The 25602-nt window shown below is 31.4% G+C and overlaps 2 protein-coding genes across 3 annotated transcripts; both read left to right on the top strand.

The window, feature by feature from the left end:
• The first annotated feature begins 7056 nt into the window (after positions 1 to 7056).
• On the top strand, positions 7057 to 9002 carry LOC140446251 (uncharacterized). The gene is made up of 2 exons (XM_072538791.1): positions 7057 to 7517; positions 7940 to 9002. The coding sequence occupies exons 1-2, from the start codon at positions 7112 to 7114 to the stop codon at positions 8713 to 8715; spliced, it is 1182 nt and encodes a 393-aa protein (XP_072394892.1). The 5' UTR covers positions 7057 to 7111; the 3' UTR covers positions 8716 to 9002.
• A 402-nt stretch (positions 9003 to 9404) lies between these two features.
• Positions 9405 to 24511, top strand: LOC140445225 (uncharacterized). Of its 2 annotated transcripts, none has more exons than XM_072537122.1 (3): positions 9405 to 9890; positions 9945 to 10070; positions 18332 to 20066. In XM_072537122.1, the coding sequence occupies exons 1-3, from the start codon at positions 9764 to 9766 to the stop codon at positions 18772 to 18774; spliced, it is 696 nt and encodes a 231-aa protein (XP_072393223.1). In that variant the 5' UTR covers positions 9405 to 9763; the 3' UTR covers positions 18775 to 20066. The 2 variants fall into 2 exon arrangements, with proteins under 2 accessions (XP_072393223.1, XP_072393222.1); XM_072537121.1 differs by lacking the exon at positions 18332 to 20066 and adding an exon at positions 21943 to 24511 and having other exon boundaries at positions 9406 to 9890.
• Positions 24512 to 25602: the final 1091 nt, after the last annotated feature.

Raw genomic sequence — 25602 nt, 5'->3', positions numbered from 1 at the left:
TGAGATCCTGCTACCATTTTATGGGCGGCTGGCCTAGCAATATATCAAAAATGAGAAACATACATTTAGCATAAAACTCTACAAATTATGTACAGAAAATGGCTACACCTTCAACCTTAAAGTTTACTGTGGAAAAGACATTACAGAGGAAGGTACTTCAGCATCATCTTCAGTTGTTATGTCATTGTAACCTCAGAAACCTTTTTTGGATGGTGCTAGAAAGGTCACCAATGGAGACACTGCAGATGGCAGCCAGATGGTTGGTGGAGAGCTAGTCGTGGGTTTGAAACTAGCTTTTGGAACCAGGAGTGGGTCCAACGGACGAAATAAGTAAAGATACGATAAGAAATATTGGAAAAGATACAGAAATAAACAAAAAGATAGATGGGTAAAATTACCAAAGATAAGATAAGATAGGGAACAGGGCGCCACTTAATTTTTTGGGGTTTAAGGAGAAAATTTGGAAACCTTAGAAAAGAAAAGAGATAAGGAAAGATATTTAGGTTCAGAGATCAAACCCAAGAAAAGATATCATCAGTTAATTATTAAATAAATTTGGTTAACATTCTACATAAACAAATAATAAGTATATTAGGTATTATACATACTCACATAAGAAACTTAATCAGCCTGATCTTTCTTCTGGTTGAAAGTATAATAATAATTTAATATAATAAGTAAATATTCAGAGTTATGGTTATATTAGGAAACTTTGTTAGGAGTCGACAAATAAAATACATACATAAAACAATAACAATATATTCAACAACAAAATTATGACGCTGCTGAATGCAACGCAAGTAATAAAAATACATCAACAACTATGAAATGGTGGTATACATATAAAAATAAGCAGAAATATAATTAGAAAATACCTTTACAAAGATATATAATACAATCATGCACAAATAAAGTTTTGGCGTATCTCGAGATATTACAGCAAAAAAATGAATAAAAATTATAACAAACACCAAAGATAACAAAAATTAATAAAATCTAAATTTACAAAAATACAGAAAGGTTACAGAAATGAAAACATAAAAATTTGACCAAACCGCACTTGGTTAAGTCGATTAGCTATCTCGCACTATTATTTAATGATAAACTGAGACTTAAATGTTCATAATTATTACTTATTGAAATTTCTTAGTAGCTGATGGAATTTGGTTCGTGACAAAATATTGACTGTTCTTTAAATTGAATGTAAAATTCAGTAGTTACTCTCAACTACATTTGCAGACATGTATGAACTTTAGATACGTCCAGATAATGGAAGATGATATGATAACATACCATATTACTCGCCCAGATAAGTGGAGATACTAAGATTATGGTAACTTACAGTAATTCCTGACGACTGCTGCATTAAGTCACTGAAGTTAATACTATACTTGTATTAAACACTGAATTTAATTAACATTAAAGGTACTTTATAACTATATTTAATCTAATATAGTATAAGATAAAAAAAAAACTCAAATAAACAAGTGTATACACACTTATAAAGAAAATGTACAGATAAAGTGACACAGAGACGATAATGTGAGCTAAGCGTCTTTACTCGACGAATGCCCACCGGTAAGTAAGTTGGTTTCCCTAAAATTTTACCAACTACCACAAAAAAAAAGAAGAAGGGATATCTCCCACTCAAAAACGACAGATCAGCCTTTATCTATTTCTAAGAAGATAAGGTTATAACGACTATCGGAAAGTTCGAGATAATTTGGAACGTGATAAAATATAAACCTTTGGATTAAATTTTTCCTGTAAAATCTTTCGACGATTTTGTTTGCTAAAGTATCAAACATAAACCCGGCTTAAAGCCGGAAAGAATTGGTTCCTTTCATACTTCGGATTACAAAGGAAATGATTAGAAACCTTTCGTACTCAGGGAAATTCCGTGGTATTTCGGTAGGTACAGTAATATTCTCTAATCGTAAATACGACCATCGGCGTATCATCCACAGGGGTAGAGGGATTAGAAATAAATTAATATATTAATTATAAAAAAATGTTACATCATTGATGGACGGACTCTTGGAATTTGGGTAGAATACTATACACAGACAATTTTCATACAAGTGTCCACTTAGTTCACCAGCTTTTAGACAGATCAACACATTTGATAGGTACGCTTAGATGCAACAGAAAATTAAACCCTAAAGATGTAAAAGCAAAATTATTGCACGATAAAGTAGCAAAGAGTAGTTGTCCTGAAGTGGAAAGATAAAAGAGATGTCTTGATCCTTAGTACAGTATACAAATAACAAAGTCGAAGTTCAGAGTAAAAATAGCAAGCTGTTAGAAAAACCGGAAGCAGTGACCAATTATAATAGTTGTAAAGCATTTATTGATATTTAAGATAGCTGAAATCATATTCTAGTGCATTAATCCGAAGAGGAGTTCAATTGTACCGTAAGCTAGCTTTTAAGTTTCTCACTGGCTCAACAATGACAAATGCATTTGTTTTATATAAAACTATAAGCAAAAATTACTGCCTTCAGAGAAGAGGTAACTCAAAAGCTATTTCAAGCAGATATACCTTAAGATCGGCAATAAGAAGTGTTAAAAACTTGTTGCCTGGAAAAAATGGAATCAGCAAGACGAAGGTGTACAGTTTGATATAAAAATAGAACACGGAAGAGAATGTACCATTAAGAAAACTAAACAAACTGTATAAATGTGATAATTGTGAGTACTTTTTTTGTGTCTAGTGCTTTTTTGTAAAACACAAATCTATGAAAATTTAATTTGTAAAGAACTATATACAGTCTATAGCTTATATACATTCTAAAAAATTCACTTTAATTATGTTTTTGTACAGTTACAATTTTCAACGGCTATTACGATATTAATTTTCATGTAAAACAGCAGGCTAATTTCAGTAATCTGACTATGAGGCCATGTACAAATCATATGCGTATCAATAACACATAAACTGTGAAGTAAATTCATTACACAGAGCGTAGAATTTTAACAGTCTGTAAATTATATTTAACTCACATAACGCCTTGTCCAAACAGGGTGTGAGTTAAATACAACTCACGTGGCGTTTAATGCGTTAAAAATTATTGTCTCACGAAATCCATTATAGTGTTATAATTATTGGAAATTTGTCAAAATATATGTAGTAAAAATTAATTTTTACTTTATTACTAGCGGACCCGAAAGACTTCGTTCTGTCAAATAGATTTGGAATGTGGCAGTTTATTTCTTTAATTCTCCTGAACAGAACCATAATGATAGAGCGGTGTGTGAGGGTCAGCTCGAGTGACCTAAGTATCTTCGCCTCGACGAACTTTGGTCAGCCTTTTGGACCCACTAAAAACCCCGACTGGGATGTCTGCCAGAGGGTTTCAAACTAAGAGGGGAACTTAAGGTTCAAACCTGCTTGAAAAATAATCTAAAGGGATAGTGAAAACCTAAAGGTGACAAATATTTATAAAGTGGGTGCTTCAATGGCAAAACATAGAGATAATTAATTATATATTATTATTAACATAGGTTTAATAACCAATGTAATAAAGAATAATAAAATAAAACGTATATAAGTATTTTCAGTAATCGCTTTATTGTAGTACTTTATAATATACAATGTTTTTTGTTTGATTACCTGGTGAATATACAAACAAATCTGATGGTTTTCCAACACGGGAACAGGTGACATACAATTGACCATGTGAGAAACATGGGTTTTCTAGATTAATACCACAAACATCTAATGATTGCCCCTGGGACCTATTTATGGTCATAGCAAAAGCAAGCCGTACTGGAAACTGTAGTCGTTTAAATTCAAATGGTATATCAGTCGAAATCATTGGGATGCGTGGTATCAAAACGTCTTATCCTTTCTTATACTTTCTTTTCAGTATAGTTGCTTCTATCACGTTATACAATAACTTTTTATCGCTAACCGTGTGCCGTTGCTAAGACGCGGTTGGTTGATATTTTTCAACATTATAACTACCGATCTAGCACTTACCAACACATTTTGCGATTCATTTTTATATCATAGATTGTTTACACAACAGTGAGTGCTTGTAATTTAGTATAAATTTTATTGAATAGCAATAAAGTTCAAATTGACTCTACATTTAGTTAGAAAATAATTGTATGGGAAAAAGAAAAGAGCCGTTTTAGGGTTTTCCCGGAAATTATTCGAATTTTTCATGCCGTAAAAACCATCCTTAGACTTCAAAGAACATTTTAAAAAAAGAATTGTTAAGATTGGTCCATGCGTTGTTGAGTTCTGCGATTACTAACATATTTTGCGATTCATTTTTATATTATAGATTCTTTACACAACAGTGAGTGCTTGTAATTTAGTATAAATTTTATTGAATAGCAATAAAGTTCAAATTGACTCTACATTTAGTTAGAAAATATTTGTATAGAAAAAAAGGGCTGTTTTAGGGTTTTCCCGGAAATTATTCGAATTTTTCATGCCGTAAAAACCATCCTTAGACTTCAAGGAACATTTTAAAAAAAGGATTGTTAAGATTGGTTCATGCGTTGTTGAGTTATGCGCTTACCAACACATTTTGCGATTCATTCATCCACGATAATGTATTTCACTACTTGAATTTGTTAATGATGTATTGACCTATTGCATTTGTTAACAAAATAGTACTTCGCCTAGAGGTAAATTAAAAATATAATGTAAACATCAGTCTCACAAGAAACAGCATATTGACAAGAAACCAGGGCCCTAACCAACTTAAAGTAAATATTTAGTACCAACAAATGATTACATAATATAGGGATACTTTTCAAGCTAAGGTACCTTTCATAGCTACTTTATTACAATACAAGACATGCAACGGCTAAGAGGTAAATATATAACATAAGGATAGACAGAAGGAACAAAGCTATATTTAAACATTCACATTACACATTCCATCCTAAATTTTTCTTTTAGTCCTTTTTAAATATCCCAAAAAATAATCTTTCCGTCTTTAAGCAAACTTATTTGATGTCTTCTTTGAGTTCCTGTAATTTCTTTTACTTTTTTATGTACATTGAATGTGTCATATTTTCTTTCATAGTTTTCCATTTCTACACATTGTTCTTCAACCCATAATTCTTTGCCTTCTTTATTCTTTGCTTTATGTTCTTATCAACCTCTCTGTATTTTTGTGCATTATTCTTCATTTTACGTCTTTCATCCATTAGTTCTAGTATGTCTGGTGTCATCCATACCTTGTGTTTCTTTGCAGATCTGGTTAGGTGCTTCTTTCCCGTAGTTCTTATTGTAGTGATTATATACTTAAGTTTTTCATCTATGTTGTATTCACTTTTTAGCTGGCTTAAGTCTAACGCTGGGATGATGGTTTTTCTTATTTTCTTTGGTCTAGCTTCTATCAGTTTTAGTAGATTTCACGGCATTACGGTATCTTTTTGTCACCATTATGTAATTTATTTGGTTTCTGATTACTTTTTCTTGAGCGTGTTGAGGTGACGTCCACGTATACAGTCGCCTTGGGGGTAATTTAAAGAATGTATTAGTTATTATTAAATCTTCACTTTGACAAAACTGAACTAAACGGTCACCCCTTTCATTTCTGTTACCTAAGCCATATTCACAGACATTTTCTCCAACTTTACCTGACCTACTTTGGCGTTCAGATCGTCCATTACTATGTTAATGTGTTGTCTTTTTGTTGTTCCCATCACCTCTTTTAAAGTATTATAGAATTGTTCTATTTCCTCTTCGTCTTTGTCTGCTATAGGAGCGTACACTTGTATGATGTTTATTATGTTAATATTATTGATAGACATTCTAATAGGACAGTGATCGGATCCATATGTATCTTATATAAGAGTCCAGTCAAAAGTTAAGCATACATTAGAAGATAACATGGTGAGATCTACAACAGATTTGGCATAACCTGGAAGAGTAGCCCTAGTAACCGATCCATCGTTTACAATAATTAAATGAGGAAAAGAATACAAGGCTTCCTCTAATATATTACCCTCTGAAGAACATGCATTTGATCTCCATAATCCGTGTTGCGCATTAAAATCCCCAGAAATAATACAGTCATTGTTTAATTTGTAAAAAAATGTTGACATAATCTTGCACTGATACCTACTTTTACTTTTACTGGTCGGTATAAACTTAAAATTGTATACTTTTTCTTGTCAATACTAAGGTTTACGCCACAAACTTCCAAGTTTTGATTGAAATTATTAACAAATTAAATAGGTTCATAATTGATGTTATTTGATATAAGTATAGCTACTCCGCCATATCCGTTAGCTCTACTTTTACTTACTATATTAAAATTACCAAAACAAACATTATCTGAGGGTTTGGACCAATTTTCCGAAAAAACTGCTATAATAAAATGTTCTTCAAGAAGTAACTGATGTAAAGAATACTTGTTAGCGTTAAGTGATCGAATATTCCACTGAATAATTTGAATACCTTTGATATGCTTATGCATATAAATTTTCAGGGAAGGTTGGATTTGGGGAGCGGCCAAATTACTCTCGCACCCGGTCCGCAGATACCCTAGGAACGGCCCTGATTACAAAATATCTAAAATTTTACTATTAGGCTATTTTTGATAATTTTGTCAATAGTTTTCTACCGTTTCTCATTTTGTGTTAAAAGAAATAATTGCTTCCATTCTTTACCGTTTTGTCGCATAGTTAATATTTTCTCGTATTAATAAAAAATAGTTTATGTAGAGATAGAAGAATTATTATTAAAAAATCTTTTTGCGTTGTGAAGTATCCTTTTTCTATTTATATGTTTATAAAATTCTTCCTATTTTCTATTTGTGTTATTGCAATTTTAGCAATATTCTTCTTTTACATATTCATTTATTACATTATTTTATCGACTTTTAACTGTTAAAATACTAAATTTCATCTGTACTTTTGAGTAAACTGCAGTGACATTGCAATTCGATAAGAAAGTATACTTAAGACAGGCAACAGTTAACGCAAGAGATCTCGAAAGTCGATAAAATTTACATAATTTAAGATATCAAATATTATACTTGATATAAGAAAAAGCATTGCAAAATAGATAAGATATGTATATTCATTTAATTGTTCAATGCGATATGTTATACATTTTTGATTATTGCAAATTTTTATTAAAATGAATGAAATACAAGATTTAGATGAACTTATTACAAAACTAATACCAAAAGATGCCCATATTCTAGCTAAAACATTAACAAATGCAATAAACATTGCATCTAATTACTGGAGCAATATATATCAACTGGATATAGACTACGCAACTAAAGAGACTGATGTGAAAAGCACCAAACATTTCGTAGTGAAATGTGTTGTACCTGATAGTGCCAAAGCGGTAATGAACAAACCTATGTTTAAAAGTGAAATCCAGTTTTATAGAGAAGTATTACCCACATTACAGCAGTTTTTGAGAAATAATAATTTACCAGAAATGAACTTTTTTCCCAATATGCGTGCAGCAAGAATAAATACGGAAGAAGTTGATGAAAATTCGGTTATAATATTGGAAGATTTGCGATATGAAGGTATGTTGAGGTTAAAAAGTTATTTTCTTGGTTTTTAAGACTTTTTTAATCGAGTATTTTCATAATATTAATTATCTTATAAACATTATGCTTTGAAGTCGTAATGCGATGTATAAAATCTACTGTATCCCTATTTCTGTTCTTTGTTGTCTTGTGAAGTATTAAGTGTTATTAATTTGTAGCTATAGTTCGTTCTTAGATTTACTTTTTTGTGTTCATTCACAAGTTTTTAATAGAATAATAATTAATATAATGATCGAATAACAACAATGTTAATGTTTTTGTCCAGTTTATAAGATTTTTAAATACCTAATTGCGGCATTTATCTCTCTCTCTCTCTCTCCCTCCCTGTATTCTTGTGTTGTTGTTCACTATTTGTACGCTGTTCTTTACTAAAATACCCACTACTCTCCATTTTTTAGGCTACCAAAATATGGATAAACTTAAAGGAATCAATTTAGAAGAAACCAAATCGCTTCTGATAGACATAGCTACCTTCCATGCTGTTCCACTAGCCATAAAACATTCAAATTCAGTTCTATTTCAAACAAAAATTAAAAATAACTGTATAGACCCCCTACCACTTCCTAAACCTACAAATGGAGAAAATAACACGCCTCCACCCTTTCCGTTTGAACTACTGCGCGAAGTGTTAGAAGAAAGCGAATTTTGTAAAGCTAATTTAGACAAGTTTGAACAAATTGTGAAAAAAACTAAAGAAGAAACTCAGCCTATAGTGTTTTTTAAAAGAAAAGATCCTAACGGGAAGTTTTCAACTTTGTGTCATAATGACATGTGGATCAATAACATTATGCAAACAACCGAAGAGCCTAAGAAAAATAAACTTTTAGATTTTCAAATATACACTATAGATAATCTGGCTTTAGATTTGATATATTTTCTTTTTACAAGCGTAAATAGTGAAGTTCTTCAAAGAAATTTTGATTATTTGTTACGGTTTTATTACGACAGTTTTATACAGATTTTAAAGCTGCTCAAATGCACTGAAAATTATTTTCAGTATGACTATTTTATAGAAAAAGTAAACGAAGCAGCTGTAGATAAGTTTATACACATTGGAAGCATGACTATGATAGCTACAAAGTCTAAGAAAAATGGAAATGGGGATGTTCATACTGGAGCTAAGGAGAAGTTTGTGTTTTTATTCACAGAAATGGTGAAACGAAAATGGATTTAGTCTAATTTTTCACTTAAAATGATTATAATACCAATGATATGTAATAATCGTCTGATGTTACATGTTATAAAGGCCAAAAAGAAAATATTTTTATTATAATTATGTGCAATAAAGTCTTCTTCTTCTTCTAATGGCGCTACAACCCTTTGTGAGTCTTGGCCTGCTTAACAATGTTCTTCCATTCTGCCCTGTCGGATACTTTCCTTCGCCACTGTCTGATGTTCATGGTTTTAAGATCCCTCTCTACGTCGTCTATCCATCTTTTACGGGGCTTCCTCTTGTTCTGTTTCCTTGGGGCTTCCATCTCTGGACTACTTTTACAGCTCGATTATCTGGCATTCTTTCTAGGTGACCAAGCCAGTTTAGTCTTTGTGATTTTACAAATCTGACAATATCTGCGCTCTGCATTAGTTCATCCAGCTCGTGGTTCATTTTAATTCTCCACGAACTATCGCTGCATTGGGTTGGTCCAAATATCTTCCTTAGTATTTTGCGCTCAAATATTCTCAGTTGAATGTGCAATAAAGTAGTTATCAAAAAATTCAACAAGAAAATAACACACCCTATTCTTTAACCTACGAACAATAAACATACTTAACATATTTTAAACTGAAATTGGGTAATAGTCTAGCACCCGGGGATCTCACTTTTAAGTTGAAACTTGAAACATATACCTTATATTACGACTTTCTAGTTTCTTATAATGAATTTAAACATTCGCTACTTAAATTTTAATGCATATTTTTTCAATATTTCTCGTTTAGAAATTTCCTGTTTTACATTAATTTTTAAATATGCCACCCATCTTGATTGTGATGTCATTTTTCAACAAATGTTGCCACTGTTCCACTGTTGTGAATTAGTAATTTATAGTATATTGATAGTTGGCAACACGGCAACACCACATAATAAATAACATTCATTCGTGATCGTGATCATATCGTGATTCATTCATTGTACCATAATAAACAGGCATAGCGGGTATAAATAAATACTACATGTTTTATTGCAATTATTGTACTACATTTCTAATATATTTATTCAGTTTATGTCAACTATGGAATTTAAAGTTGAAATTAAGGAAGAGTTTGTTGAATATAACCAAAAAGATATAGAGAGTCAGCTATCCACATCAATAGATCTGGAACATTTCAAAAATGAACTAGATAACTCAGGTAAGATAACTAGTAAAAATTAGTGTTAAATAATAATGTGATGTAATTTATTAGAAATGGCACTAAAAGCTAAAATTAAGGAAGAGTTTGCGGAAGGTGGCCAAGGATATATAGAGAGTCAGCTATTTACATCCCCAGATCTTGACGACTTGATTAATAAACCAGATGAAAATAACTCAGGTGAGAGATGTGATAAAAATATGTAGGAAGAACTTATTTTTTAGAAATGAGTCTTATACTCACAATCCCTAATAGGTTTTTATTAAAACAAAGGGTTTCACTGTTTACAGTTTTTACAGCATCCTCAGGGCCTCAAGAAACTAAAAGTTGAAATAGATGGTATATGTAAGCAAGTGTATATACAACAAAAAATTTGAGAGTGGTATAAGGTCTTAAATCCCTAATAGGTTTTTATTAAAACAAAGGGTTTCACTGTTTACAGTTTTTACAGCATCTTCAGGGCCTCAAGAAACTAAAAGTTGAAATAGATGGTATATGTAAGCAAGTGTATATACAACAAAAAATTTGAGAGTGGTATGGGAAGGACTTAGTAGTAGTCAGTTATATAAAACAAAGTGTGTTTTAAATGGACTAACTTCACTCTGATGTTGACTGGTACATCAGTTGCATGAATCGACACTAATTTTGAATAAAAAGTTGAGATTCAACTGTACAAACAATTTGTATATGATGTACAGATATTATCATTGATATTTATTTAACAGAAAGAAAACTTAAACTTATTTATACAAAAAGGAAATAAAAAAAACTGTATTTTGAAGCACACAAAGAGCATGAAGATGGTTATGTGTGGCTTCTCCCAAAATTAGAGTTAAATAGGTGACATTACTATGTATTAAACTGTAATATATATTTTTCCTATATTTAATTTCTACATAATGCTCTTCCAAGAACCTCTATTGCAGATGAGATTTTTTTGCATAAATGTTGTATATGATACTCCCAAGTATATCTATGGTCGATGTACAGTCCCAGATATTTAATACATTCCATTTTTGTAAAGGCCTTTATTTAAGTACTATAGTTAATTGTTTCGAATCTTCTCTCCTTGTTGTCACCATAAACTTGATTTATCTGCATTAAGGGTAAGTTTATAATGATCTAATAATCCCTTCACTATCCCAAATTCAACATCATCTTTTGCTTTGTTGGGCCTTTTACTAAAGTATATAATGCAGGTATCATCGACATACATTTGTATTCTACCTCTTAATGCCAATATTGAAATTCAATTAGCATAAATAAGGAACAGAGTTGGACCTAGTATAGAAAGTTGGTAATCATTAAACCACTTCAACAATATGCCTCTTATGTCTAAAGTTTCCAATACAAATAATAACATGTGATCAACTGTATCAAAGGCTTTCTTCAAGTCAAGAGATACAACAAATATACAAAATTGGCCTTTATCGACTTTATCAACAATAGTTGTCATAAGATGAACTGTTGCTATTTTGCTGCTACCAGGTCTAAATCCACATTGGCCTTTATATAAGAAATTTTAAGTGTCTAAATGGTGCATGTTTCGATTGTTTACACATGTTTCTAAAATCTTGGGTAAGGCCAGTAAAAGTGAAATGGGTCGATAATTACTAGATATTGAGGAGTCACCTCCTTTATATACTGGAACAACTCTTGCCATTTTTAGGGCACTGGGAACACTTCTTGTAGTGAAAGTTTAATTTACTAGAGTACTTAAAATAGTTGATATTATCTCACTCTTGAACTCTTTAATAGTATCAACTGATAACTTGTCTAGTCTACACATTTACCCTTCAATTTATTTATTATATCTTTAATTTCCTCCTTTGTTGTGAAGCTAAAGAAAATATGTTGTTTGTTAATGGTGGTCCTGGTGGAACATATCCAGAGGGTTGAATGGCCTGAGCAAGTTCTGAACCAACTGTAGCAAAGTAGTTATTGAGCTTGTTAGAAATGAGGTTAGAATCATCAATAACTAAATTGTCTGTCATAAGTTTGGAATTAATTGTTGGTTTTTTTTGAAAGCTTATTATGTTTATGGTGTTTAGTATACTCCAAGCTTTTTTTTGCATCATTTTCAGCTGCTGTTATCTCCATTTGATAAAATTCTCTTTTTCTCTGTTCAATGTTTTCTGTGAGTGTCTTCTGAGATGTTTTATAAAGTTGAAGTAAATAGTTACTATTGGGGTACATCTTAGACCTTTTGTAGTGATAGTTTCTTTCTTGTACTAATTTTAGTATGTCAACATTAAAGTTTCTTTGGAAGGTTCTAATTATCTGATCACATAAAATGGGGTCATGTTTCGTACAGTAATTGAAGTAACTCACACTTAAATCTGTGTTTATTTAGCCTATTAAACATACAGTAATGTTCAGATTGATTGGATTGGTTTGACTGCACAAGATTTAGTGAAAAAGTGTTAACATTTAGAAGCATTTCAAGGTCATTTCTTTGTTTGATACATGATAGATAGTCATTAATATCACCATAATCCAACATTTCTTGTTCAGCTCATTTAACATGTCAAGTTTGTTTTCTAGAATAGAATAAAATTCATTTACACTAAAATCCTATGGTCTAGGTATATATTGTACCAACAATTATATTGACTTTTCCAATATAAACAAATAATATCATTAAGTATCATCATATCAAGTAATTTCACTATGTAGAGATCTTTTACTACAATACCAAGTGTCGCACAGGAAATAAAAAGTTTTATGTTGCAGTATTATATTATATTCCTGACAAATTAAAGTTAAATGATTTTGAATATTTTTTTTTTGAAATGTTAGAGCAACTTGAATTATATAAGGACACTGTTATTCTCCTGGTTGACTTTAACATTCCAAAGTATATTGTTCAAAATAGGTCTGATGTGAAGACATCGGCAGTATTAGACTTCATGTGTTTGTTTAATTTAAATCAGTATAATCAGGTGGGAAATAATTTAAATCGATTGTTAGAATTAGTTATATCATTAGATCTGTGTCAGTTGCGATAATGCACCACTTGTTCAAGAAGATTTACATCATCTAGCATTAATGATAAATATTAATGATTTTCAGAAAAAGGAAACCAGTTTTGTGCCTCATTCTAAAACTAAAAGATATAATTTAAAAAAAAACAAATTTTCCTTTACTGTACTCAGAATTCCTTAATTACGACTGGAATTTTTTAGATATGTCTGATAATGTAAATACAGTCCTAGAATTATTTTATTCTAAGATATATGAATTATTTGATATGTTTGTACCAATATACAGAAATTATAAACATCAATATCCTACATGGTACAATGCGGAAATAATTAGAAAGATAAAGTTGAAATCAAAAAATATCACAAATTATAAGAAAACAGGAAATATATTTTATATGCTGTGATGGGTAGCTCTTTCGGGGCGACAGACTCAGTAAAACACAGGTTGAAATAAAAAATAAATATATTAATTTAGTATATATACAATAAATAAAAATAAAATGAATTCTACGCCTTATATACAATAAATAAAAATGAAATGAATTCTACGTCTCCGTCCGGGTCCCGCGATGAATTAACTTCCCGGCGAACGTCTATAAAAGAAAAGAAATTAATTATTACTAATAAAGAAATGAAATAGGTGAAGTCGATCATACGCAGACTTATGCTCGCTTCCGCATCAATTCAGCGGGAGCTCCGAACGCACTCGCAAATAAAATATTCGGCTGTGCAGACCCACGGTAATGTTCAATACACAATACCGATGGGTTTCGCTTGGTTAAGGACAGAGTACGATCCTCAATACGGAAACCTCTCTCTCCGGGTTGGCTCGCAGGTTCACTACACAGGCGAGTCAGGGAGCCTAGAGCGCTAGCTACAAGACTGTCTAATTCCGCTACTCACACGCCTTAAATAGCCGCTCTGAATCCCACTTTGTCGTCTCGTAGAAGTGGATGCGCAAATATTGACACTCCCACGGTTCGAACTCTTAAACGATCAGAACATCGTTACAATGCATGAATTTAAAAGTTTGCGAAAAATAGTAAAACTAATGATTAAAACTGAATAGAACGTTTATTTTGAAAAAATTCAGAATAGTATTTCTAACGACTCTAATAATTTCTGGGCATATGTTCATGCAAAGAATAAAACTTCTAGAATCCCAGGTGAAATGTGTTACAATGGCGATACATTTAATAATCCTCGCCATGCTTTTAAGATGTTTTTTGAAAAAGTTTATTTACCTGTCGACAACAATGTATTTGATAATCAAGAATGTAGGGATATCTACTTACCCACTATTAATTTTAACGAATTTCAAGAAAACGAAATTTTAGTAGCATTTAAAAGAATTAAAAATAAAATGACGTCCGGACCGGATAATATTCTAGCATTTTTACTGAAAGATTGTTCTCGGGTATTTGTAAAGCTACTTCAAAAATTTTTTAACTTATCAATAAAAACGGGAACTTATCCCGAATTGTGGAAAAATGCAAAAATATGCCCTGTATTCAAAAACGGAACGAAATCTGATGTATCCAATTACAGGCCGGTATCTTTGTTATCCAATTTTTCAAAGGTTTTCGAAATAACTCTATATAATCGTATTTACCCTTCTGTTAGGGGTTGGATATCACCTTATCAACATGGCTTTATAGATAAACACTCTACTGTATTAAACTTAGCTGTAATAACTCAATGTATTTCAGACGTTTTGGATGTACAAGGTCAAGTAGATGTTATATATACTGATTTTTCTAAAGCGTTTGACAAGGTTGATCACAAATACCTTCTCTTTAAATTATCAAATTTGGGATTTTCTGGAAACATTTTAAAGTTACTTGAAAGCTATTTAATAGGTAGGAACCAATTTGTATCCTATAATGGTTTCATATCAGAATTAATCTTTACTACATCCGGTGTTCCACAGGGATCAAATTTAGGTCCATTGTTGTTCCTATTATATATCAATGATTTATTTTTAGATATTAATAACAGAAAATTATGTTTTGCAGATGATCTTAAAATATACTGTGAAATTAAAACAATTGCTAACTGTATAGATTTACAGAACGATCTGAATTATATAGATACTTGGTGTGTAAAAAACAAACTCTTTCTTAGTGTCAAAAGGTGTAAAGTCGTAAGTTATTCTAGAAAGGAAAATAAGGTTGATTTTAATTATGTAATTCAGGGGTCAGATCTTGAAAAATATAATAGCATTAAAGATTTATTAATTTAAAGATTTAGGAGTTATATTTGATTCAAAATGAATCTTTAACAACCATATTGAGCAGTAAGTATCCGATGCTATGAAAATGTACGGTTTTATTATCATAAACTGTAGAAATTTAGGCGATATAAGACCGATTAAACTGCTGTATCTATCGCTAGTGCGAACAAAACTAGAATATTGTAGCCCCATTTATAAATGTTATATGCAACAGATTGAAAAGGTACAACCGAAACTTTTAAAATATTTAGCATTTAAGGTTGATGGAGTATATCCCGTCTATGGTTATGATTACGATTTGTTATGTAACAGGTTTAAATTGTAAGTTTAAAGTTAAGAAGAATTCATGAATGTGTTGCTTGTGTGAGTCCATTTCAAAAGGTAAAAGAAATAATAAATTAGACTTACTCACAATCAATTTAATTTAAAATCCACAAGGAAAATAATTCCTGTAGCTGGCTGTATACCACGTATAACAAAAGAGGTTAGTCTTTGTATGTGGGTATATTTTATTTTATAAAAACCCTTAAAAGGGCAACATTACAAGCACGAACGTTTTCGGAACATCTGTTCCATCATCAGGTTAAAATGCAGGTTAACATGCCTGAGCCACCAAAATATTTGGGTAAAAACCCTTTAAAATGAAAAATGTTACCAAAGAATGTACATGATGTTTATAATATTATATGATGTTTAATATTTTAATTAGATTTTACTTCAGGTAACATACACCCATGCTTAAGTGAGTTCCAGTGTCCGGAGAGTAAACCTCTTCAAACGGACTACGGTTGGCAACCGTAGTCCGTTTGAAGAGGTTTACTCTCCGGACACTGGAACTCACTTAAGCATGGGTGTATGTTACCTGAAGTAAAATCTAATTAAAATATTAAACATCATATAATATTATAAACATCATGTACATTCTTTGGTAACATTTTTCATTTTAAAGGGTTTTTACCCAAATATTTTGGTGGCTCAGGCATGTTAACCTGCATTTTAACCTGATGATGGAACAGATGTTCCGAAAACGTTCGTGCTTGTAATGTTGCCCTTTTAAGGGTTTTTATAAAATAAAATATACCCACATACAAAGACTAACCTCTTTTAATTTAATTTAACTAATCAGACGACCGGTTTCGCTTTCTACAATATGCAAAGCATCTTCAGGTCACGATACAAAGTTAAATAAATGCTGAAAATAATAAACCCATATTAGGGTGTTGTCTAATAAAGATAAACAAAGATAGATGATATAAATTACAGTAATTATGCCAATATTCATGTCTGTGGTTTTTCAAAATGAATAAAATGTTTAAGCAGACAAGGTAAGACCCACAAATTGGTAAAATAGTCTATTAAACTGTAATGAATTAATAAATAAACAAATAAATAAAACATTACTTACATGCCGGTACTCTATTAATTGATGGTTGAAAGAACATGGTTCAAACTATCTTGTATTGTTGATTGGAGAACTCAAGTCAACTATTGTAATTGTTTAACAGTAAACGGAGAAGTTCTTGAGGAGACAGATTTTATCCAATGAAGTAGAGATAGGTAAATGTAATTGTTTGTTTGATGAAAGTAATGTTCTGTACCATTAAGTTCTTTAAAGTTATTTATATTTATTCTGGAGATATATTTATGAAATGTGTGTTATTTATTGAGATTTTTATTTTTGTTTTGGAAGGTGACAGTTGTGAGACAATGAATAAGAATAGATGTACAAATTGTGTGGGTGTGCAATTATATCAGCTTGTAATTATCAAATTTCTTTGATAAAGTTATGTTGCAATATGTGGCAAGTTGTAAAGTCCAATATATAAAGTTAAAATTAAAATTGAGACACTTTAAGACACACAGAAAACACTTAAAAACGGGGGGACGAAACAGACATTAAATTTAAAAAGGGGAGGATTTTAAAAGAACTAACATAAAATAACATAACTTAACATAAAAAACTCATTGTCTCCAAGTAAGAGATGTATTATTATAAGGTCCTCACTGACCTCGGCAAGCGCTAATTCTGAGATGGCTTCACTGTATAAATTGAATAACAAGGGTGATAAAATACACCCTTGGCGGACCCCATGGCGAATCTGGATATCCTCGGTCAGTTCATTTTCAACTTTCACTTTTGCTGTTTGGTTCCAATAGAGGTTACATATGATTCTAATGTCTCTACTGTCTATGTTTTTATTTAATAAAATTTCTTTAAGCCGATTATGCTGCACTCTGTCGAATGCCTTCTCAAAATCAATGAAACAGGCATATACTTCCTGATTTATATCTAAGCATCTCTGCGAAAGAACACTTACTGCAAACAGTGCATCTCGTGTTCCCAGTCCTTTCCTAAATCCCATTTCTGTATTACTTATGCCTTCATCTAATTTCTTATGTATTCTATTGTGAATTAATTTTAAAAACAATTTCAAGACATGACTCATTAAGGCTATGGTGCGATGTTCATTGCACTCCTTTGTACTGGCTTTTTTGGGTAGCAGTATGAATGTTGATTGGAGCCATTCTTTAGGTATTATACCTGTTTTATATATGGTATTGAATAGATCCAAAAGAAGATCAATAGATTCAGTATTCACAATTTTGAGTAATTCGATAGGAACTTCATCAGACCCGGGAGATTTACTACCTTTAGCTTGTTTCATTGCATATTCAATTTCGTCTCGTATAATGCCAGGCCCAATATCATCCTTACATTCTCTTGGTGCTTCTGTTCTCTCTTTGTCTTCAAAAAGTTGTGCTATATATTGTGTCAATCTCTGCATTTTTTTGTTTGGGTTTTTTGTTCAAAAATGTCAATTGTCAACCCTTAAATTGCTCAGTATATTACAAAATGAAATTTTTGTTAAAAGATTTTTTAGAAATAATTTGCATCATGAGCTAAAACCTGTGAGAGAAACTGTTCAATTTCTCCCAAACCATATCTATGACACAGACATAATCATTTTTCTAGTATATTAGTCCTATTGTAATTATTTCTTTTTCTCCTTTCAATTGGCATAAAATCTTGGTATCATTCTATTGTGGATGCTAGTCATTGGATCGTTTTTCTTAAAAAACTCGTACTATCTTTCTTTAGTACCTGGCGTTTTAGTACGTTTCAGTTTTAATTTTTATATTCATTCTTACTAAATTGTTTTACTGTTTGGTTTACACTGAAGTTTCTGCATAAACAATTTTTTATAGTTTCATTTTTATTTTAGGTGTTTCTAAGAACAGAATGGAAATTATGAAAACTGAACTTGCATGCACTACAGAACAACTAATAAGTGCCAATACTGAAGAAACGACGTCAAAAAATTCTATTTGTAAATGTAAAATTTGTTTTAGGCAATTTAGCCAGAAAAGTTCTTTGAAACGACATATAAAAACGCACACTGGAGAAAAACCTTATAAGTGTGAAATTTGTTTTAGGCCCTTTACTCGAAGATACGATTTGAAAACTCATTTCAGAATCCACACTAGAGAAAAGCCTTACAAGTGCGATATTTGTTTTAAACAGTTTAGTCAAAAAACTAATTTGAAAACACATGTGAAAGTGCACACTGGAGAAAAACCTCACATGTGCGAAATTTGTTTTAAGCAGTTTCTTCGAGAATACGATTTGAAAAGTCATTTGAAAGTGCACACCGGAGAAAAGCCTTAAAAGTGCGAAATTTGTTCTAAACCGTTTTCTCGAATGAATCAGTTGAAACGACATAAGAGATTACACACTGGAGAAAAACCTTACAAGTGCGAAATTTGCTTTAAACAGTTTACACAAGCATGCAATTTAAAATTTCATTTGAAGGTGCACACTTGAGAAAAGTCGTACAAGTTGTTACCACGGCACAGCCAGCGCTCGTCACCGGCTTGTCCAAAGATGAATTACATCAGCCACAGTGTTAGCTTGTCCCGATTTATCCAAGATCGCGGAAAACTGACAAAAACCGAATAAGAGTATAATAGCAACCAAATAGTAACCGAATCCAAAAACAAACCGAAAGGAATAGAAATTGAATAAGAACCGAATAGATACCGCAAAGCAGCAGGTCATATATTAATTGCGAACAAATTGCACAAAAACACTACTGATCTAAGATGTTCAAAGAAATAGCACAGTATGTTAGAAACTGTAGGGAATTCCTTGAGTGTAAACCGTTGTAGATGCACCATCAGCAAAAATTCAACCATGCACTGCAGAAAAGCTTATTGTCTTAATTGATTTAATGGAACCATTTCCAAGATCTACACAGGAAACATTTTCTTTGACAGTCATCCAACACCGGTTTATTAAATAGGTTATCGCCTAACCTATTAAGATCACACCGTTAAAATCTTCACGCCATAAAACGTGTATGCTACGTTTTTTCTCCAAAGAGAAGGGGGTGTAATGATTGCGCAACCAGCGCTCGCCTCGGGCTTGCCATCTCTCTGCATGCCTTAATTCCCACCGACAACTTACCACTAATATAGATGCGCGCTGGAGATGGAACACCGACGAAGGTATAAAACAGTGTTTTATTCCGACAACGAACGGAGTTACTGGCGGAGTGTTGATTTGGTGAGAACTCGTACCCCGGGTCTTTGAGTATTGATCAAAGGCCAACCGTCTTTCTGTTCCCCGTCTGCGATCGGGTATTGATCTATCGCTTCCATTTCTAGTCCGTTATCTAGTAATTGTCGACCGGTCACCTCTAACCTAGACTGTAAGTAGTTTTTGGTTATTGACTGAAGATCGTTCTTTGACTCACCCATCCAAGTATCGCCACTATTTATTTTTCTCAGATATCAACAGCGGACTGCAACTCTGTCGATTGTATTTATTAGGATTTCGCTTGTTATTATTATTGTACATATCATATAAAAGTTACTTAATTTTTGTTATTTACTTGAATATATTTTTATTTAAAGATTAAAGATTTAATATTAAACTTATATGTTTTACTGAGTCTGGTGTCTAGTAGAGCTACCGTCACAAAGTGTGAAATTTGTTTTAAACAATTTCCAGAAGCAGGTCATTTGAAATCTCATTTGAGAATACACACTGCCGAAAAAGATAATTTTACCTAGGGGGAGGGGTAATATCGCGAGGCTAAGCAGAAATTTACATTTTACACAATAACCAATTAACAAATTGGTAAAATCTACACAAATATGTTTGGTTTAACACAAATATTATATTAAAAGAATTAAAAAAATGAATTATATATTACAAATATATAGAAATATGCAATACATGCTTTTCGCGGTCTTGCCCCACCTGGAGGGGGTAATATCGCTTAGCTGGTGGGGCAATATCCTGCATGGTATTTGAGCTGGAAAAATAACAAAAAATAAATATAATTGAATACATTTTAAATAAGCTTAAAAATAATCTAACACATCAATATATTTAAAAGGTTTTTCAAATATTGTATTAAAATAAACGTCGTTTTGATACTTATGCTTTCTTAATATTTTCTTTGTGCCCATCGCATAGAAATCCTTCAGCTGACTCCCAACCAGTACAAGCTGCATGTGCCCGTACTTTACACCCAATACAGCGATACCAAAATGTCTTGTTTTTCCAAATTCGTCACATACGGTGGATACTTCTTTGACTACAGGAGGATTGTTATATTGTTCTATTTCAGAGATCCGAATCGCTATTATATGACAAATCCATTTCTATGGATGCCTCAGAATGATCTTCAATACGTCTTTTCTTTTATTTAGTTTTATTATTCTTAGCAACATTAACTTTTTGTTTTAAATTTTTTACTTTTATATCACCATGTTGCTCTCTTCTCGCTTAGAATTTTTTGTTCAGGAGAATATCGCTTTAAATTTTTGTCGATAGGACACTCTGATCAAAATATATCGAATTTTTACCGTCGAATTGATACACATTTTTTTTTAAATTGATTTAGCACGCTTAGCCGCTTCGTTTCAAGCGATATTTTTGAGAGAACTGTTTATTTGAAATATTTTTTTCTACGACTCACCGATTCTTGGTAAATCAATTTTTTCCTCTGGTTTTAGGGGTAAGCCGGGAGGTAGGAATAGTAAACTTTTTTGTATATTTTTTAGGGTCCCAAAATTAACATTCTCATAAAAATTTAGCTTGTTTGTATGATTTTTAGAGTTTCGGTGCCATTTTCGTATAACAAAACTAAAACATCTTCTGCATTTGGTAATACGTTTCTTAGACGGCTCTGTTTGATTTACGTTGGATTAAAAATAATGAAGAAAATTGTTTAAATTGGGAGCCAAGAAAATTGTTTAACGTATACCGATTTTGATATTTTAAATTTAATTTGCTTCAACCTAATTTTTTTGGTATTTTTAACGAGCAATACCGAAGGTTTTTATTGTTATAATACATGTTATAAATATCTTGAAGGTATGAAAATTTTTATCGAGAAAGAGCTCCTAAAGAAAAAGGCAATGGTTTAAAGATTATCATCCTATTGTTTTTAACTTCGTCGCAAATGCGGTTGTATCTCGGGAATCACTCGTCGAATTCAACGTTTTTTCTTTTATAAGAAACGTCTTCCGAGTTTTCTCCAAAGCCGTTTCCTGATTTTTAATTTAAGCTAATAGTTACCGAGATATTCTATTTGTTTACAAACTAAAAAATTGTTTATAATTTTAAAACATTCCTGAGACCGTCCAAATAATTCGATTTCAACATCATCATTAATTTAACAGTATTGCTGTAATATTGTCGCAAACTTGTCCCGTCATATTTGTCGCAACAATTTAGAATTAAATAAAAATCAAACTTGCTTATTATATTCATTCTTACTAAATGTTATTCTATTTGTTTAAATAGTTTTTATTTTTATTTTAGGTTTTTCTCAGAACGGAATGGAAGTCATGAAAACTGAACTTGCATGCCCTATAGAACAACAAATACGTGCAAACACTGAAGAAACAACATTAAAAAATTCTATTTGTAAACGTAAAACTTGTTTAAAGCAATTTAACCGGACAGGTTCTTTAAAACAACATATAAAAAAGTATACTGGAGAAAATCTTTACAAGTGTGAAATTTGTTTAAAGCAGTTCACTCATAAAAGTGCTTTGGGTACACATACTAAAGTTCACACTGGAGAAAAGCCTTACAAGTGTGAAATTTGTTTTAAACAGTTTAGTCAAAAAAGTAATTTGAAAACACATGTGACAGTGCACACTGAAGAAAAACCTTACAAGTGTGAAATTTGTTGTAGGCAATTTTCTCAGAAATTTTATTTGAAAACACATTTGAGATTGCACACTGGAGAGATGCCTTACAAGTGTGAAATTTGTTTTAAACAGTTTAGTCAAACAAGTAATTTGAAAAAACACTTGAAAATGCACACTGCTGAAAAACCTTACAAGTGCGAAATTTGTTTTAAGCAGTTTACTCAAGCACACAGTTTGAAAGGTCATTTAAATGTGCACACTGGAGAAAAGCCTTACGAGTGTGAAATTTGTTTTAAACAGTTTACTCAAGCACACAGTTTGAAAAGTCATTTGAGTGTGCACGCTGGAGAAAAGCCTTACGAGTGTGAAATTTGCTGTAAACAGTTTAGTCAGATCGGTAATTTGAAAGCTCATTTGAAAATGCATACTGGAGAAAAGCCTTACAAGTGTGGAATTTGTTTTAAGCAGTTTTCTCAGAAATATTGTTTGAAAACACATTTGAGATTACACACTGGAGAAAAGCCTTACAAGTGTGAAATTTTTTTTAAATATTTTAATCAAACAAGTAATTTGAAAAAACACTTGAAAATGCACACTAAAGAAAAACCTTACAAGTGTGAAGTTTGTTTTAAGCAGTTTAGTGAAAAAAGTAATTTGGCAAGACACTTGAAAATGCACACTACTGAAAAACCTTACAAGTGCGAAATTTGTTTTAAGCAGTTTACTCAAACACACAGTTTGAAAAGACATTTGATTGTACACACTGGAGAAAAGCCTTACGGGTGTGAAATTTGCTGTAAACAGTTTAGTCAAATAGGTAATTTGAATATTCATTTGAAAATGCATACTGGAGAAAAGCCTTACAAGTGTGAAGTTTGTTTTAAACAGTTCACTCATAAAACTCCTTTGGATAAACATAACAAAGTTCATACTGGAGAGAAACCTTACAAATGTGAAATTTGTTTTAAACAGTTTAGTCAAAAGAGTAATTTGAAAACACATATGAATGTGCACACTGAAAAAAAAACTTAAAAAGTGTGAAATTTGTTTTAAGCAGTTTTCTCAGAAATTTTATTTGATAACACATTTGAGATAGCACACTGGAGAAATGTCTTACAAGTGTGAAGTTTGTTTTAAGCAGTTTAGTCAAAAAAGTAATTTGACAAGACACTTGAAAATGCACACTGCTGAAAAACCTTACAAGTGCGAAATTTGTTTTAAGCAGTTTACTCAAGCACACGGTTTGAAAGGTCATTTAAATGTGCATACTGGACAAAAGCCTTACCAGTGTGAAATTTGTTTTAAGCAGTTTACTCAAGCACACAGTTTGAAAAGTCATGTAAGTGTGCACACTGGAAAGCCTTACGAGTGTGAAATTTGCTGTAAACAGTTTAGTCAAATAGGTAATTTGAATGTTCATTTGAAAATGCATACTGGAGAAAAGCCTTACAAGTGTGAAGTTTGTTTTAAACAGTTCACTCATAAAAGTCCTTTGGATAAACATACTAAAGTTAATACTGGAGAGAAGCCTAAAAAATGTGAAATTTGTTTTAAACAGTTTAGTCAAAAAAGTAATTTGAAAACACATATGAATGTGCAGACTGAAAAAAAACTTAAAAAGTGTGAAATTTGTTTAAGCAGTTTTCTCAGAAATTTTATTTGAAAACACATTTGAGATAGCACACTGGAGAAATGCCTTACAAATGTGAAATTTGTTTTAAACATTTTAGTCAAACAAGTAATTTGAAGAAACACTTAAAAATGCACACTGAAAAAAACCTTCTAGTGTGTGAAGTTATTTTTAAGCAGTTCAAAAGTTCATACTGGAGAGAAGCCTTACAAGTGTGAAATTTGTTGTGAGCAGTTTTTTTCAGAAAATACATTTGAGAGTGCACACTGTAGAAAAGTCTTAGGTATAAGAGATTATAATCCATAAATATAAATAATATTGTTTTAATTAAAATCGTTTTCAATTGAAAAACAGGGGCGCTCGTAAGTAATAAGAGTGTGCTAATTTCAAAATATCTGAATTGCACTCTAAATTCAACATTGGACGATCAGCAATATTGATGTTATTTTGAACAAAATAATGAGAATCAAAGCGTCACAGCTCGATGTTATATAATCGTAAACAGAGACTATGTAAACATTCATAGTTAATATTAAGTAATGTTATCCGTGTGTGTATAAGTAACCAATAAATACACATATCTTAATTCTTTGATATTCTTACCTCACAAATTTACGAACAACAAATAATACCAATCCCACAGAATGAATGTGCATACCCAAAAGCCCTTATTTATTCTTCAAATAATTAAAAAAAGAACAATATTTCCATTGTCTTATGGGATAAAGATAATTCATATTGTCGTGGACCTGACGTCGATTTACGGACGAAACAATAATATCAGGCATTTCCAAAAACATGCAGTTCTGTTCAGTGCGTTATCGTAGCGAGACAGAGACGAACTAGTTTTTTAAGTTAGTGAAATAGCTTTAATATTTTAATTTTTTTTTGTGAAGAATCGTTTTTGATATTTTATAGTGAGGTGCTATTTATATTCAGTGCGTTTCAAGTCGTTTTTAACATTTTACAGTGAGATCCTAAAAATGTAAGTTAAATTATGTTTATTTTAATATTTTTTTGAAAATAACTTATATGTTTTGTACACTTACGACAAATTAATGAATTAAAAAAAAATTCACTTTTAAAAGTGTGTAAAATCGGATAACTTTATTGTTTATTTTAATATTTTTTGAAAAAAATTAATATGTTTTGTAAACGCTTATGATAAATTAATGAATTAAAATGAAAAGTTCTTTTAAAGTGTGTAAAGCATTTAGTTCCTAGAGTGTATAAAGCCAAAGGGGCTCAGCTAGAAATTAAATGCTTTACACACTTTTAAAGTACTTTTCTTTTCAATTCATTTTTTTGTAAATGTTTTTCTTAAACATAACTAATATTTAACATTTTATCTATTATCTAAAACCTAGCGGTTTTACAGGGAAAGTAACAATGGAAAAGTGGTCCATGGACAAGGGAGACAAATTATCTTTAACGTTTATTTATTTATGAAACGGGAAAAAGATTTGGGATATTGCAAAACTCCTTTGTCCCTAAAAGAGCGAGTGGCTCAAGCAACTGGTACCTCAGAAAGTACAGTGAAGAGGATAATTAAGGAAGGTAGAAACAAACCAGCAACTTGACAATTTGTATCACCCAGAACAAGTATTTGCAAGCCCAACCCCAAGTCATCAGTCAATCCATTTGAGGAACACGTTATAAGAAATACCATTTACACGTTTGCTACTATTCACAAAA

Source organism: Diabrotica undecimpunctata, chromosome 7 (assembly GCF_040954645.1).
Source record: "Diabrotica undecimpunctata isolate CICGRU chromosome 7, icDiaUnde3, whole genome shotgun sequence".
Lineage (NCBI taxonomy): Eukaryota > Metazoa > Arthropoda > Insecta > Coleoptera > Chrysomelidae > Diabrotica > Diabrotica undecimpunctata.
The sequence above is the reverse complement of the archived record's forward strand: the minus strand, read 5'-3'. Positions and strand labels throughout refer to the sequence as shown.